General features: G+C 37.3%; 1 protein-coding gene across 1 annotated transcript in view; it reads left to right on the top strand.

Annotated features, from left to right (window-relative positions):
- LOC107553710 (protein bicaudal C homolog 1-B-like) overlaps positions 1-13,952 on the top strand; it is a 41,035-nt gene that overhangs the window by 18,299 nt on the left and 8,784 nt on the right. Inside the window, exons 3-7 of the mRNA XM_016236029.1 lie at positions 7,517-7,586; positions 10,717-10,796; positions 11,241-11,399; positions 12,708-12,761; positions 13,440-13,625. Coding sequence (XP_016091515.1) covers positions 7,517-7,586; positions 10,717-10,796; positions 11,241-11,399; positions 12,708-12,761; positions 13,440-13,625 — 549 coding nt within the window. The remainder of the gene's footprint in view (positions 1-7,516; positions 7,587-10,716; positions 10,797-11,240; positions 11,400-12,707; positions 12,762-13,439; positions 13,626-13,952) is intronic.

The raw sequence follows: 13,952 nt of genomic DNA, 5'->3' as shown, positions 1-13,952 counted from the left end.
GGTGTGACAGACAGGACGTGACATGACTCTGGATGATCAGCTGTGATGCAACGTGATTCTGGATGAAGAACTGAGGCGTGACGTGACTCTGGATGAACAGTTGAGACGTGACGAGACTCTGGACGAACAGCTGAGACGTGGCAAGACTCTAGAAGATCAGCTGTGACGTAACGAAGCTCTGGCAGCTCAACTGAGACTTGACTGGACTCATGACGATCAACTGCGACTTGACTTGACTCATGAAGATCAGCTGTGACTTGACTCGAATCGTGTCGGCGCCGATAGCCTTGTGGTTAGTGCGTCGTCACGGTGACCCGAGTTCAATTCCCGCCTCGAGGTCTTTTGCCGATCCCGTTCCCCTCTCTCCACCCAACACTTTCCTGTCAGCTCTCCAATGACCTCTCCCATTAAAGGCATAAAAAGCCCATAAATAAAAGAAAAAAAATGTTTTATATATATATAAAATTAATGATGAATTTTCATTTCTTGCCAACTAAGGCTGGGTATCGAGTTCGATACTTTTTAGGCACCGACCGAATTGCCTCGATACCATAGAGTATCGAAAAACGTCTTGTCGTTCGGTACCAAATTTCGATACCTAAGGGGTTAATCTCATCAGCGTCAGTGAGCCAATAAGCCTGCAGCACTTGCCGGTGTGTTCGACTAGAGGTGCGGCGCAGATCGATCATCCGCGAGAGCGATTCGAAAGCGCACGGAGCAGTCTGCTCTCTTTAGCTCTCGTGGTGCTGTAATACCACCAGTATAGAGTAGCGCGGGAGCTGCGTGGAGTTCCGATCATATACAGATGTCCGTTCATACTAAAAGTACACGACCATTCATGCAAACTGTAGCATCATGCTACATAAGACAATAAATAAGATTTATATTCCGCTTTTACTCAAAACTCACTTTAAACTACCATCGAGTGTTTGTAATAACTTCCGATTGCCGTCTAACAGGGCCGGATTTACGCATTGCTCAAGACATTGAGCAAATAAATATAACAAACAATAGGGTAAAAAATGACAAACTATTTCCATGTCTTCCACCTTTTTTATGTAGGCTACGGAAATCACGCTTTCTTTCTCCCAGTCTCTCTCACAGACACACACGCAGACACGCGGAGATGCGAATAGAAATTTCTTGTCAGTTCTGCACCGCGAATTTATCAGTAAAATAGTTTCGCAGCTGAAAAGCTACATGACATTTCTCAGTAGCGAGGTTCATGAAGGAGTTTAACTTAAAGATTCGCTATTAGTAAACGCTGCTGAGAGACGCATAGACACACTTAATCTCCGAATACAATCGGAGTTAAAGTAAAAAATGTCCTGGCTCTTCCAAGTTTTATAATGGCAGTGAGTGAGGGTCAAGATTTTGAAGCCCAAAAAAGTGCATTCATCCATCATAAAAAGTACTCCACACAGCTCTGTGGGGTTAATAAAGGCCTTCTGAAGCAAAGCAATGTGTTTGTGTAAGCAAAATATGTATATTTAAAACTTTATTCACCTATGTCTATGCCTACGTCCTACATCAGGGTTCCTCAATAGGTGGCCCGCGAGAGAAAAAAGTTTGGCCTGCGCTAATTTCAAATAATGTGGCATGAAAGTTCAAACGCAGCATAAGAAAGCTACATTAACTTATTTTGTGTCTACACCAGACGCGAGTGGCGCGACGCAATAAAATACAATAGAACTCATTATAATCAGTGATGCTGTCTTGGATGCGGCGCGATACGTCAAATCCCCGACAGTAAACTGCTGACTCCTTCTATTTATAATGTACTGACACAATGTTCAAATGATCTGCAATGCTTTGTCGCGTCCAGTGTAGATGTGACAGCAAAAACATGGAGTGTGTAGAAAAGAAAAGTGGACACGGAAAATAGATGATTAAAATTTATCAGTTTTGAGTGAGTGAGTGAGTGACTGATATCTTTGTTGTGGAATACACGTGTTTTAACGTAGCCTACAAGTTTGCTTTAATTTATTTTCAAGATCTGAGGTCAAATATCTGTTGTTGCTTTCACTATGGCTATAAAGATAATGCAAAATAATATTCAAACTCACATTAGACACTTTTAACATTGAATAAAGCACACAATCATTACCTGAGATTATCACTGTCATATTTTGTATGTTGTTCTTGCTGCGACGTCGCAGAAAATAAAAACCGTTCCTAAAATAGAATCCTGTGTCGCTTATTGTCACGTGTCGCTGTCGCGGGTGGTTAGGACAAAAACTACATGGAAAATATACTTTTTATCGCGTCGTGTCTGTTTGGGACACACCGTGTTACAGTCTGACCCCCCCCCAATAAAATCTAAGCATAAAAATATTAATACCGACAAATCTAATAATTGAATCTGCAATTGGGTAAAGTGGAGAGAAGAGATCCAGTCTGGGAATGAGCAGGAGCAGTTGATTTGCATGGCAGACATGGAGATCCAGATTTTTTGTTTGTTCACTTGTTTTTAATATTCAACAGGCAAAGTTCTTTTGTTTCTAAATGCAAAAATGTTCATAATTGTTTGATTAAAACAGACTACTGGGGAAAAAATCTGAATGTTCATCTTGTGACCATCTTGTGATTATTTTAACAAAAGCAACAATAATATAATAATTGTAATAATAATAACAATTATATATATATATAGGTCAGTGGCCCTTGGCTTGGTATTGTTGGCAGAATTCGGCCCTCAGCGAAAACTAATTGAGGAACCCTGTCCTACATCATCCGCTGGATAAATATGGATATTTTTATTACACAAACGCATTGCTTTGCTTTTGGGCTTCAAAATCTCGACCACCATTCACTGCCATTATAAAGCTTGGAAGAGCCAGGACATTTTTTAATGTAACTCCAAATGTATTCATCTGAAAGAAGAAAGTCATAAGACACCTAGGATGGCTTGATGGTGAGTAAATCATGAGGTCATTTTCATTTTTGGGTGATCTATCCCTTTAATAAATGAATATATAATATTATTTAAAGGCACAATATGTAATTTTCGCCGCTGGAGGGCGCGTATTCAAAATAAACAAAGAGACAAAGACGTAATTTGATGACGAGTGTGGAATCATGGGAGTTGTCGTCTTCATCCCCACAGCTGATGCAATCCGACGGGACTCGGGCAGAAATCATGTTCATGGATGAGCTAATGTATTAAAGATTTATTAAAGTAGTAGAATGAAGCAGGGTGAGGCTGAAAGCCGTCAAAGCGAAACGAGGCCGCTGAACGAGCTCGACACACGGCTCGAATGCGGCAAAGCTTTTATTATGCCACAGTCGACCGCTTCCGCTCCTTCCGGAAAGCAGCGAAAGTAAGCAGCGCTGTTTTATCATACTACATACATTTGAACGTTCTGTTATAATGCTACTCCGTGCGGTCGTCACCTGTCTAATAAAATGCATAGCATATTAAAGCGTCTTTGGTGTTTCCATGTTTTCTACAAAACAAAACCGGAAATCGAGGGGTTATGACGTCATTGGCAGGCGACACAATGACACTATGGACACGGTCCGTGTCACTAATTAAAATAGCTTATTTCTCTGGATTTAAACACTCTTCGTAACATTTGGGATAAAATGTTATATAAAAAATATATAACACTGTTCTAGTGTTTTTTTGATATCTTAATAAAAAAATCATACATATTGTGCCTTTAATATATATATATATATATATACTCACACACACACACATACATACAGTACATACAGTATATATATATATATATATAGGGTCAGTGACATTTTTTAAAGCATCGTATGTTCACCAAAGCTGCATTAATTAAATCAAAAATATTGAAAAATACTGTAATATTGTGAAATAATATAAAATTGTTTAATTGTAATATATTTTAAAATGTCATTTATTCCGGTGAGGGCAAAGCTGAATTTTCATTAGCCACTACTCCAATCTTCAGTGTCACATGATCTTTCAGAAATCGTTCTAATGTGCGGATTTGGTGCTCAAAAACATTTACTATTATTATAAATGTTGAAAATAGTTGTGCTGCTTAATATTTTTGTGGAACACTTTTTTTCAGAATTTTTTTAATAGAAAGAACACAATTTATTTGAAACAGAAATATTGTAATATTATAAAAGTCTTCTGTCATGTTTGATCAATTTAATGTGTCCTTGGTAAATAAAAGTATTAATTAATTTTTTTTTAATTTGTACTTACCCTAAAATGTTGAACGGTAATGTATATAATACCAATATGTCTGTATTTACTCACCCTCATGCTGTCCTAGCTTTATGACTTTCTTCTGTGGGACATACTTTTTTTCTATAAAATGGAAGTCAATGTGCTCCAGTGTTGTTTGGTTCCCTAAGAAAAGCCATGCTTACAGGTTTGGAATAATGTGAGGGTGAGTAAATAATGACACAATTTTGATTTTTGGGTGGAGTATTGCTTTAATTCCTATCAGGCCAAAAAGAGCCCATCTCATAGATCAGTAAATATACTACAGCGTTTGTAATGGATTATTTATTTATTTTTTTCCCCAGAGTACAACACACCTGTGGTGCTCAGCCTCCATTCAAAGTGAAGGCTTCCCAGCCCTTTCTCCTTCCCTCGTTCCGTTTCCCTCCTTTTCTCCTCCTCACACCTCTTTTCTTTGCTTGTTCTTCTGAGTGCTCCTCAGCTGAATCAACAAAGGAAACAGGAAGCAGATCTCTATACACATGCTCTTGCACATCCACTCTCTCATACACATCATTTGTCAAATAGAAACACTCTGTTCTCCATCACGGTGCCCATTTTTAATGACTTAATGAAGACCAGAGTTTGTGTGACTCCAGTACTTTGAAGTCACTGCCATTTTAAACTTTCTCTCCTGTTAACGGTGAGTGTATATGTTCCTGTGACAGGATGATATTGGGTGTGAGGGGAAAAGGAAAGGAACATTTTCAAATGTATAGTTAACCCAATTTTTCTGAAATCGTCTGACCCATTTGAGAGGTATGTGCTGGTCAGTCACAAAAATAAACCGCAGACCCCAAAACTGCTGTGTGGTCTGTCAGAAATCTCCCTCATCTGCAGATTGGAGCCAAAGAAAGCAGTCAAGAGAGAAAGTGAGAGCAGGTCGGGAATAAAGACCTATAGAACGCACAGCAGTGTGGCAGCACAGCGCATACACACAGAATGCAATTGGGAACTGGCGCTCTGCCTGTACAAACTTTAAGCACCGTTCACCTTTTCATGCCATCTGAAATGTTCGGGTTTCCTTCAGGCATGTTTGATTGTGCCTTCGTTTGGTTCAAGGTCATCAGTGTTCTGATGTTTCTGCACTGCTCAATGGAAACACCATATTTAAACTTAACTGAGGAGTACAATGTAGAAAATATTACAGTATGACTCTTTCTACTGCTGTAATCATAAAGTTACTTTGTTTTAAGTGTCTTGTTTCTGGTGTCTGCAAGTGACTTATGTTTTGTGCAGTAGATTGCAGTACAGTGGATTTAACAATAGCTTTGCCATCACAGGAATAAATTACATTTTAAAATGTATTAGAATAGAAAACAGTTATTTTAAATTGATATTTCACAATATTACTGTATTTTTGATAAAATTAATTCAGCCTTGGTGAGCACAAGCGACTTCTTTCAAAAACATAAAAAAAAACCTACAGCAAACTTTTGAAAGTTATTGTATATACATTCACCAAGGCAAAGCTGCATGAAAAACATAAATCTAAAATAATAATAATTGTATAAAATACATAATACTTACTCTTTTTTTTTTTTTTTTAATTTCTTGCAGTTTTGCTCTGGTAGCAAATTACATATTGTTACATTAGTGACATTCAAATCAGTAGATTTTGTAAAAACATGGTACAGTACATGCAAAAAAATAAATAAAATGGTTATGTTTTCAAGACATAAAAACACATGAAACAAAGATCAACAAACATAAGATATGCAGAATGATCGAGAATGATGCATGAATTTTGGACTCTTTGAAAAACCCTGTTATTTCATAAAGCGAAAGACAGATATATTTTGATGGTTTAATAGTCCGAATTGTCATGCTTCATTTGCCTCAGATTGCTGATGTGCATTTTGGGAAAGTTGTTTGTGATGTTTTTGCATGTTATAACATGGAAGGAGAAACAGCCTGATTTAGGCACACTGTAGAAAGGGTGTATAGATTGCTGTTTCATTGTAGCTCTGCTGAACTTTGCTGTTTTCAAGCCGTAATTTCACAAATCTAAATCACAGGATGCGTCACAGCTGTGCGTATAATTTACAGTCTTAAGAAGATCTGGGGAGATTAATAAACTTGTTCCTTTAGTTAAAAAAAACATTCTCATGTTCTTTTGTCCTTTAGGGTGTCAAAACAAATAAAAACTGAAGCCTGCTGTTGAACCACAGGTCCAAGACTAATGAAACCTGGAAAAGTATGGGCCGTAAATTGTAGAAGAGCATGTGGGACTGAATGTTTCCAGTTTATGCACAAACACGTGCAGCCTGGAGTGTAAACATACATACTGGAGTATTTACACTGCATGACTGTAACTGTCATGTTCACTCACTGCAGCCCATCATTTCCAAGCTTCTTTGAAGAGATGACACTAAATGACTGCTTATTATATTCAGTCAAACTGTCAGAGAGGAGCAGGTGCAAAACTATGCCACGTTTAATTAAAATAAATTTAATTCTAGTTAGTATTAGCACAGAGGCTGAAATTCTCCTAAAGGTCATGTGGAAATCTACACTGGAGTTTTTTTTGTTTAATTGCTGCAGTTTCATGCTCAGATATTTTTTTTCCTGAAAGAAATTGGGTTTGTTGCCAAAACTTCTCATGAGAACTGCTGTACAGTAAAGCCTTGCTTACCATGAAAGCCAAGAGGTTTTTCTAGGCAGGAAGATAGAAAGTGCGCCACAAAACGGGTACAGAAATGTGTTTTCTATAGAGACAAAGGACTGTGGTGCCAAAGTTGCGGTTTGCTCTTAAAAAAAAATGAATTTACTTGAAAGACAAACCTCTAAAAATAGTGAAGTGCTCCACATGAGGACTGAGCTCCAGGCAAAATCACGGCAGAGTTTTAATAAACATTGAACCTGTGTTTTCATGTAGCTGCAAATTACCATAAGTTTATCTTTTGTGTATTTTATATGCACACAAAACACATTACCATTCTTGTTTTCTCTCTCTTTTCCTTCACATATGCTACTGGTTAGCATACTAGGCCTGTCAAAGACTCTCTGCCAACTGGCTGTTACATGTTTCACGGGTTTTCAAAGCAGCTGTGTGTGAGAACGAGAAAGCGGGGCATGTTTTAGCCAGAGAGATGATTGTAAGATCTTTGTTGAAAAAGCCTGAGCATTTCTGTTACTGTGAATATTTTAGCATAACTGAAATGTGTGAGTTCTTGTGTGTTTGTGTTTGAGAATGACTAAATATGGATTTGCTAATATTAGTGTAGCAGGCTTATGTGTTTTTGAATTCATATTTGGATTAATGTGCATTTGCATCCACTTATGTCAGTGGTTTTTGTGTTTAAGGTCATGGATGAAACCAACACTCAGATTGCCTGGCCTTCCAAACTGAAGATTGGAGCAAAGTCCAAGAAAGGTATACACAACACACACAAGACAGACAGACAGTCAGTAGTTATGGCAGAAGTCACTGCGCGAGTCACATGCCACAAACCATGGGCAGTCATGGCCTAATGGTTAGTTAGAGAGTCGGACTTGTAACCCAAAGGTTGTGGGTTCAAGTCTCGGTACCGGCAGGGAGAGTGAATGTACAGCACTCTCTTCTACCTTTAATACCCTTGACTGAGGTGAGACCCTCAAAAAAAAAAAAAAAAATGGCTGCCCACTGCTCCGGGTGTGTTTTCACGGTGTGTGTGTGTGTTCATTAATCACTGCACTTGGATGGATGCAGTGCACAAATTCTTGAGTATGGGTTACCATGTCACGTCAAACCTACGATCTGCTAATAAGCAACTGACCCTGATGGAGAATTTGGTTATATTCAGATGGTGTCTTTCTGTCTTTCTCAGTTTGTCTTTGTCACACAGCTTTAAAGAGATAGTTCACCTAAAGATTAAAATTATGTCATCATTTACTCACCTTCATGTTGTTCCTAAACCTGTATGACATTCTTTCCTCTGTAGAACACAGATTTTTTGACAAAGGTTTCTGTTTTTTTTTTTTTTTTTTGCCCACACAGTGAAAGTCAAAGGAGTGTAATATTGATTTGGACCCCACTTGCTTTCGTAATATGGACAAACATTTTTTTTTTTAATTATTTTTGTTTTATGTTCCGCAGAAGAAAGAAATTCATACATTGTTTTCGTTCAAATCAAAGCACAAACAACATAGAAAACGTATCCGTGTGGTGTGGCTGACACAGAACAACATACGCTGTTTGCGTTCAGTGGATACTCTCCAAAATGGCACTACGGTGACACGGAGGAGACGAATTGTTGAATAAAGTTGTTACTTTTTTTTCTTTTGCGAACAAAAAGTATTCTCATAGCTTTGTAATATTACGGTTGAACCCCTGATGTCACATGGATTATTTTACTGATCTCCTTGCTACGTTTCTGGATGTTGATCGTGGTAGTACCCTTGCTGTCTATAATAAAAATATCTAAAAATATCTTAATTTGTGTTCCGAAGATGAACGGAGGTCTTACGGGTTTGGAACGACATGAGGGTGAGTAATTAATGACAGCATTTTCATTTTTGGGTGAACTATCCCTTTAAGGCTTTTCCCTAAATGATTAATATGAATCTAGTGTGGGTGAAGAGTGACATGAAACTGGATGGATTAGGACTCTCAAAAGAAGTTAGTGTTCTTTGCTACCTTTAATGTTTTTATGAGTTTAAAAGACAGAGGCCAGATTGCTTTAATTCCCGTAAGTCTCATTCAAAAAATGACAGGCTCTTAATTTGTGCTTTTCCATACAATTGATGATGAATGTTCATATGAATGTACTTTTGAGGCTAGTATTTTGTGAATCTGTTTTTGTGCTTATCTGCCTGACTGTGAATGTTTGCACATATTTTTGTGTATGTAGCTAATTGCCACATGACTGAAAGACTCAAAGAGTGTATTTTTGGACAAAGTAATTTGTCTATTTAAAACCCCTAAAGAAATTAACAATCATAATAATAATCCTGCTTAAAATCAGGTAACCCCAGTAAGATGAAGACAGTCCTATCAGTAGCCTTGTAAATGAAGATTTAGTTCACATGGTGCAGGTCACCTCATGAAGGCCACCATGATAAGATACCCAGCAAAATTAATGCCGCTAGGTCTAAGTCCAGCTGCCATATTGTCCAGCGGAACAAACAAACAAAAATACTGAGTGCTTGCCTCAATTACATTTTTTAAAATTGGATCAATGAAACATTTTTTTCAGAGTACCTGCTAAAATCGGTTAAAAAAGATAATTTGTTGTAAATTCAAAGAATTCATTTGTACATATCATTCTGTCTTTCTTTCTGACCTTAAAGTACCACATTAATCCATGTTTCTCAACAGTCATTTACCACAGTTAATTCAGAATCTTTTCCCTCTCATAAATTATTTTTGATGATGTGCATAAGATCTCTTTTCTTTTTTTCTTTTTTTTCCTTCATGTTTTCAGTATCTTCTGTACAGTCCTCTGTTCATCTTGTAAATAATGGTCAGTGTTTGTGACTCACATGCTAAACTATATTTGACTTTCCCAGGTCTCAAATTGTTTTCTAATTTTCTCTCTATTTTGTTCTTCTTTCTTTTTTCGGCCTGTGTAACAGATGTTATCAATCTGAGAGATGTCTGTTCCACTCTGTCCTAAGTCAGTAAAGCACTTTTAAATTAGGCTGTCCATCGGTCAAAAAAAGTCACACTCAACTGGAGTGAAAGACCAGACAGTTTGGTTGAGAACAGAAATAAATTACTTTATTGAAGCCATGTTCAAAATACTTACCATATATAACATCAAATATTTGGGGTCAGAAGGATTTTTTTATTATTATATATATTTAATCAGCACAAAAAGGGAAAGATAATATGTGTATATATATATATATATATATATATATATATATATACCTACTCCGTCTCATCTAATGTTAAGCACTTCAAATTAAAGACAGACATTGGCATTGATATCATAATCTCATATATGCACACATGAACTATTCCTCACAGACATGCATAGACATTCTCCATTCATAAACATGCTGGCCACAGATGCAACCCCACACACACACATGATGGAGTTGATGACTACCACATGGCAGGATGAGGATAGTGTAGTGGGCTGGACAAGGAGACCCCTACTGGTGTTACTCTTAATACCTCTCCTAATAACAATGTACTTTGTATGTGTGTGTGTCTAAGACAGTGATCCTTCCTGTTTGATTCCCCCCCTGCTCCTCTAGGCCTAATCCCGAAGTTCGTGGGAGTGTTTTAGGGGAAGTGAGACAGTCAGAGAATGTGTGTAGAGAAAAACAGAAGTTACACTACAAGAGCTATTTTTAGAGAGTAGAAGTAAATCTGTTTCTCATGATGTATGTAAGAGTTGTCTATGTGGTAAACTGACAGAGAAAAGTGTTAACTCTTGAAACCACTGGTGTTGAGGCCGCAGTTGTCGTTTAATTCATTGTGTTGAGAAACAAACGGAATGTAAGCATCTTTATTAGTGTATGACTTTCTTCTCTTGTCTTGCACTCATCTGCTCTCTTCAACCTCCTCCTCACAGATCCACATATTAAGGTCAGCGGAAAAAGGGAAGATGTGCGAGAGGCAAAAGAGAAAATAATGTCCGTTCTTGACACAAAGGTAACTGCTAAGCTTATGATTGTCATGGAAAAATCTGGTCTGTATGGGTTACTACAAACTACAAATTACTACAAAAACCTACTTTTCTAAACCAGTATCTAAACCAGAATTTTATTTTCCAGAACAAAACTCGAAACGTCTTAAAAGCGAAATATTTTTGTGTAAACCGTGGTACATTTTGTTTTCAGGATTTGAACAACATTCATTTGAAATCAAAATCTTTTGTAACATTACAAATGTCACTTTTGATCAATTAAATGCATTTCCGCTGAAGTATTCATTAACTTTACAAAAATCTTTCTGACCCCAAACTTTTGAATGATAGTGCATTTGAAAGCAATCTACTAAGAGTTAGGAACAGGATTAAAGGATTTTAATTCAGCTCTAATAGGTTTCCATGAATGCTCTGTTGTTTTTCTAAATGATGACCTTTGACACCTACAGAGTAATCGTGTGACCATGAAGATGGATGTATCGCACACCGAGCACTCGCATGTTATTGGGAAAGGAGGGAATAACATCAAACGAGTGATGGAAGAGACTGGTTGTCACATACACTTCCCTGACTCCAACAGACACAGCCAGGGGGAGAAGAGCAACCAGGTACACACAAACACACACGAAAATAAAACAGACCCAACCAAGACCAGCAGATCAGTTTTTATTTTAGTAAAAGTTCACTTTAAAAATTCTTTCATGTGCTGATGCTTTTGTTTTTTCAAAGCTGTAAGATGACACAACTGATGATGTCATTGGTTCTTGCATGTATTGTGACTAATTGTGATGCACTTGAGGGAATATTTCCAGCAAATAATTACTTACATTTTGGTCTTAAGAAATATAGTGCACAAGTCATAACATTTCATTGCACTTTTTGGTGTTTTAATGTTTTATTGTGCAAAATTCATGGCTTTTATGTTCTGTGGAAGAAATACATTTATACAGATTTTAAAAGACATGAGGGTGAATACATGACAGAATTTTTATTTTTATTATCCCTGCTATGGGAATATGTTTAGCAAATTTTTGCAAAAAAAAAGCCAGCATTTACTACCCAGCAGTGGCTGAACTCTAGCTGAATCATTTTATTGGCTGAAGGACATGAAGCAGTTTGTATTGGCTGGAGGATAAGAACGGTTTGGAGGATGATGGATCTGATTGGCTGTTGGACGGCTCTCAAGTTTAAATAGACTGTTGAGTGGTCTGACCAGGCATGCAGACAGTTTGGAATGTTAATAGCGTATACAAGTGCATGCATGGACAAACACCGACTTCAGAGCCAAACCAGTGGGAATATGTTTAGCAGATTTTTGCAAAAAAAAGCTAGCATTTACTACCCAGCAGTGGCTGAACTCTAGCTGAATCATTTTATTGGCTGAAGGACATGAAGCAGTTTGTATTGGCTGGAGGATAAGAACGGTTTGGAGGATGATGGATCTGATTGGCTGTTGGACAGCTCTCAAGTTTAAATAGACTGTTGAGTGGTCTGACCAGGCGTGCAGACAGTTTGGAATGTTAATAGCGTATACAAGTGCATGCATGGACAAACACCGACTTCAGAGCCAAACCAGATGGACTCTCTGAACTGGGCCGAATCACCTGGTTCCAAACCGGAATTAATTCTCACAGGCCGTGATTAAACGTGTGGTTGTCGGGATGAAATGATGGAAAGAAAAAAAACATGCAGGACCTTAATTAGGGTTATTTTTTTTGACTGGCACACTGCCACACACATACTCTCGTGTAATGTTTTGATGGGTAATAAATCAGGTTTCTGGATGGGACACTGTGTCTTATTTAAGCTTAACATAAAATGCTTACAGGATGAGAGAAAGGAATAAACATCTGCACATGTAATGAAGAAAGATCATGAAGTACAATCACTTCTTTGTCTCTCTGTTTTTCTCTCAGGTGTCAATAGCGGGGCAGCTGACTGGTGTAGAAGCAGCGAGAGTTAAAATACGGGTGAGAATTTGTTTAAAGTTTACCTGTGCTTTACAGGCTCTCTTTCTTTTTTTTCATAGCCACTTGTCACTAAGTGCAGATTTCAAACTGTTTGTTGCCACGTTTCACATGCAAGGGAACATTTATAATGTAGCAAGGATTATATTATAACAACAACATTTTTTGTGACTGTGCTACATCCTAATCAATTTAAAATATTATGTGTAAATAAATCATTTTTGTGAATATATTCAATTAAGCTGACATCTTATCTTTTTCTACCCACCATTAGAGTATTCACTGTAAAGCCTGAAGAGAAACCCTTTCAATTAAATTTGGATTATATTTTTACAGAGAATTTTACTGAGAATTTTGCCTTACCACCCCCATACGAACAATATTAAGGCAAAAGTTACACTTATAAAATACAGAAATATTTTTTACAAACCTATATCAATGTATTAGGCTATTTAATTAATAACTTTAGCCCTGTCAGCCCTAAATACAGTTTTTCCTCTCTAATTTTCTCAAGGCCCCATTAGCGCCCCCTTGCAGACCAGTTTGAAAAGTCAATCATAGATTAGGAGCTTTATGTGCTGCACCCTAGTGGTTGAAATGTCATCACCATTTGTTTTATGTTGTTTTCAACCCTTGTTGTTTTTTCCTTAAAAGCATCATTCTTCCCCATCCTCTCTGTAGGAGCTGTTGCCGTTGATGCTGATGTTTGAATGCAGTGGTTTGGTGCAGCATGTGGACTGTAGCTCTCCTGTAGTTCAGCATATTTCCCACACTTACAGCATCTCCATCTCCTTCAAACCTCCCTCTCGTCTCTATGGCAACACCACCATCGTTCGTGGCAACCAGAACAATGCCAGTGGCGTTAAGGTGAGGGATGAAGTGATAGACTTATAAATGAATGCTGCTCTTGAAAGACCTGTATTGTTGGGGACTGTTTTATTCTATTTTCGTATCATTTTTATTAATGTAATATTATACATTATTATGCTTGTATTATTTAAGCAGTGAACTATATATGATTACATAATAAAAACTTATGATAACATTAGATCAGTCTTTAATTGATCTAAAATACAGTAACAACAACAGCTGTTTTCTATTTTAATATATTATATAATTTATTTAAAAGCTGAATTTTTAGCAGTCATTACTCTAGTCTTCAGTCTCACATGATCCTTCAGAAATCATTCTAAT

The sequence above is a fragment of the Sinocyclocheilus grahami genome, unplaced genomic scaffold (genome assembly GCF_001515645.1).
Source record: "Sinocyclocheilus grahami isolate Dianchi unplaced genomic scaffold, SAMN03320097.WGS_v1.1 scaffold18.1, whole genome shotgun sequence".
Classification (NCBI taxonomy): domain Eukaryota; kingdom Metazoa; phylum Chordata; class Actinopteri; order Cypriniformes; family Cyprinidae; genus Sinocyclocheilus; species Sinocyclocheilus grahami.
The sequence above is the reverse complement of the archived record's forward strand: the minus strand, read 5'-3'. Positions and strand labels throughout refer to the sequence as shown.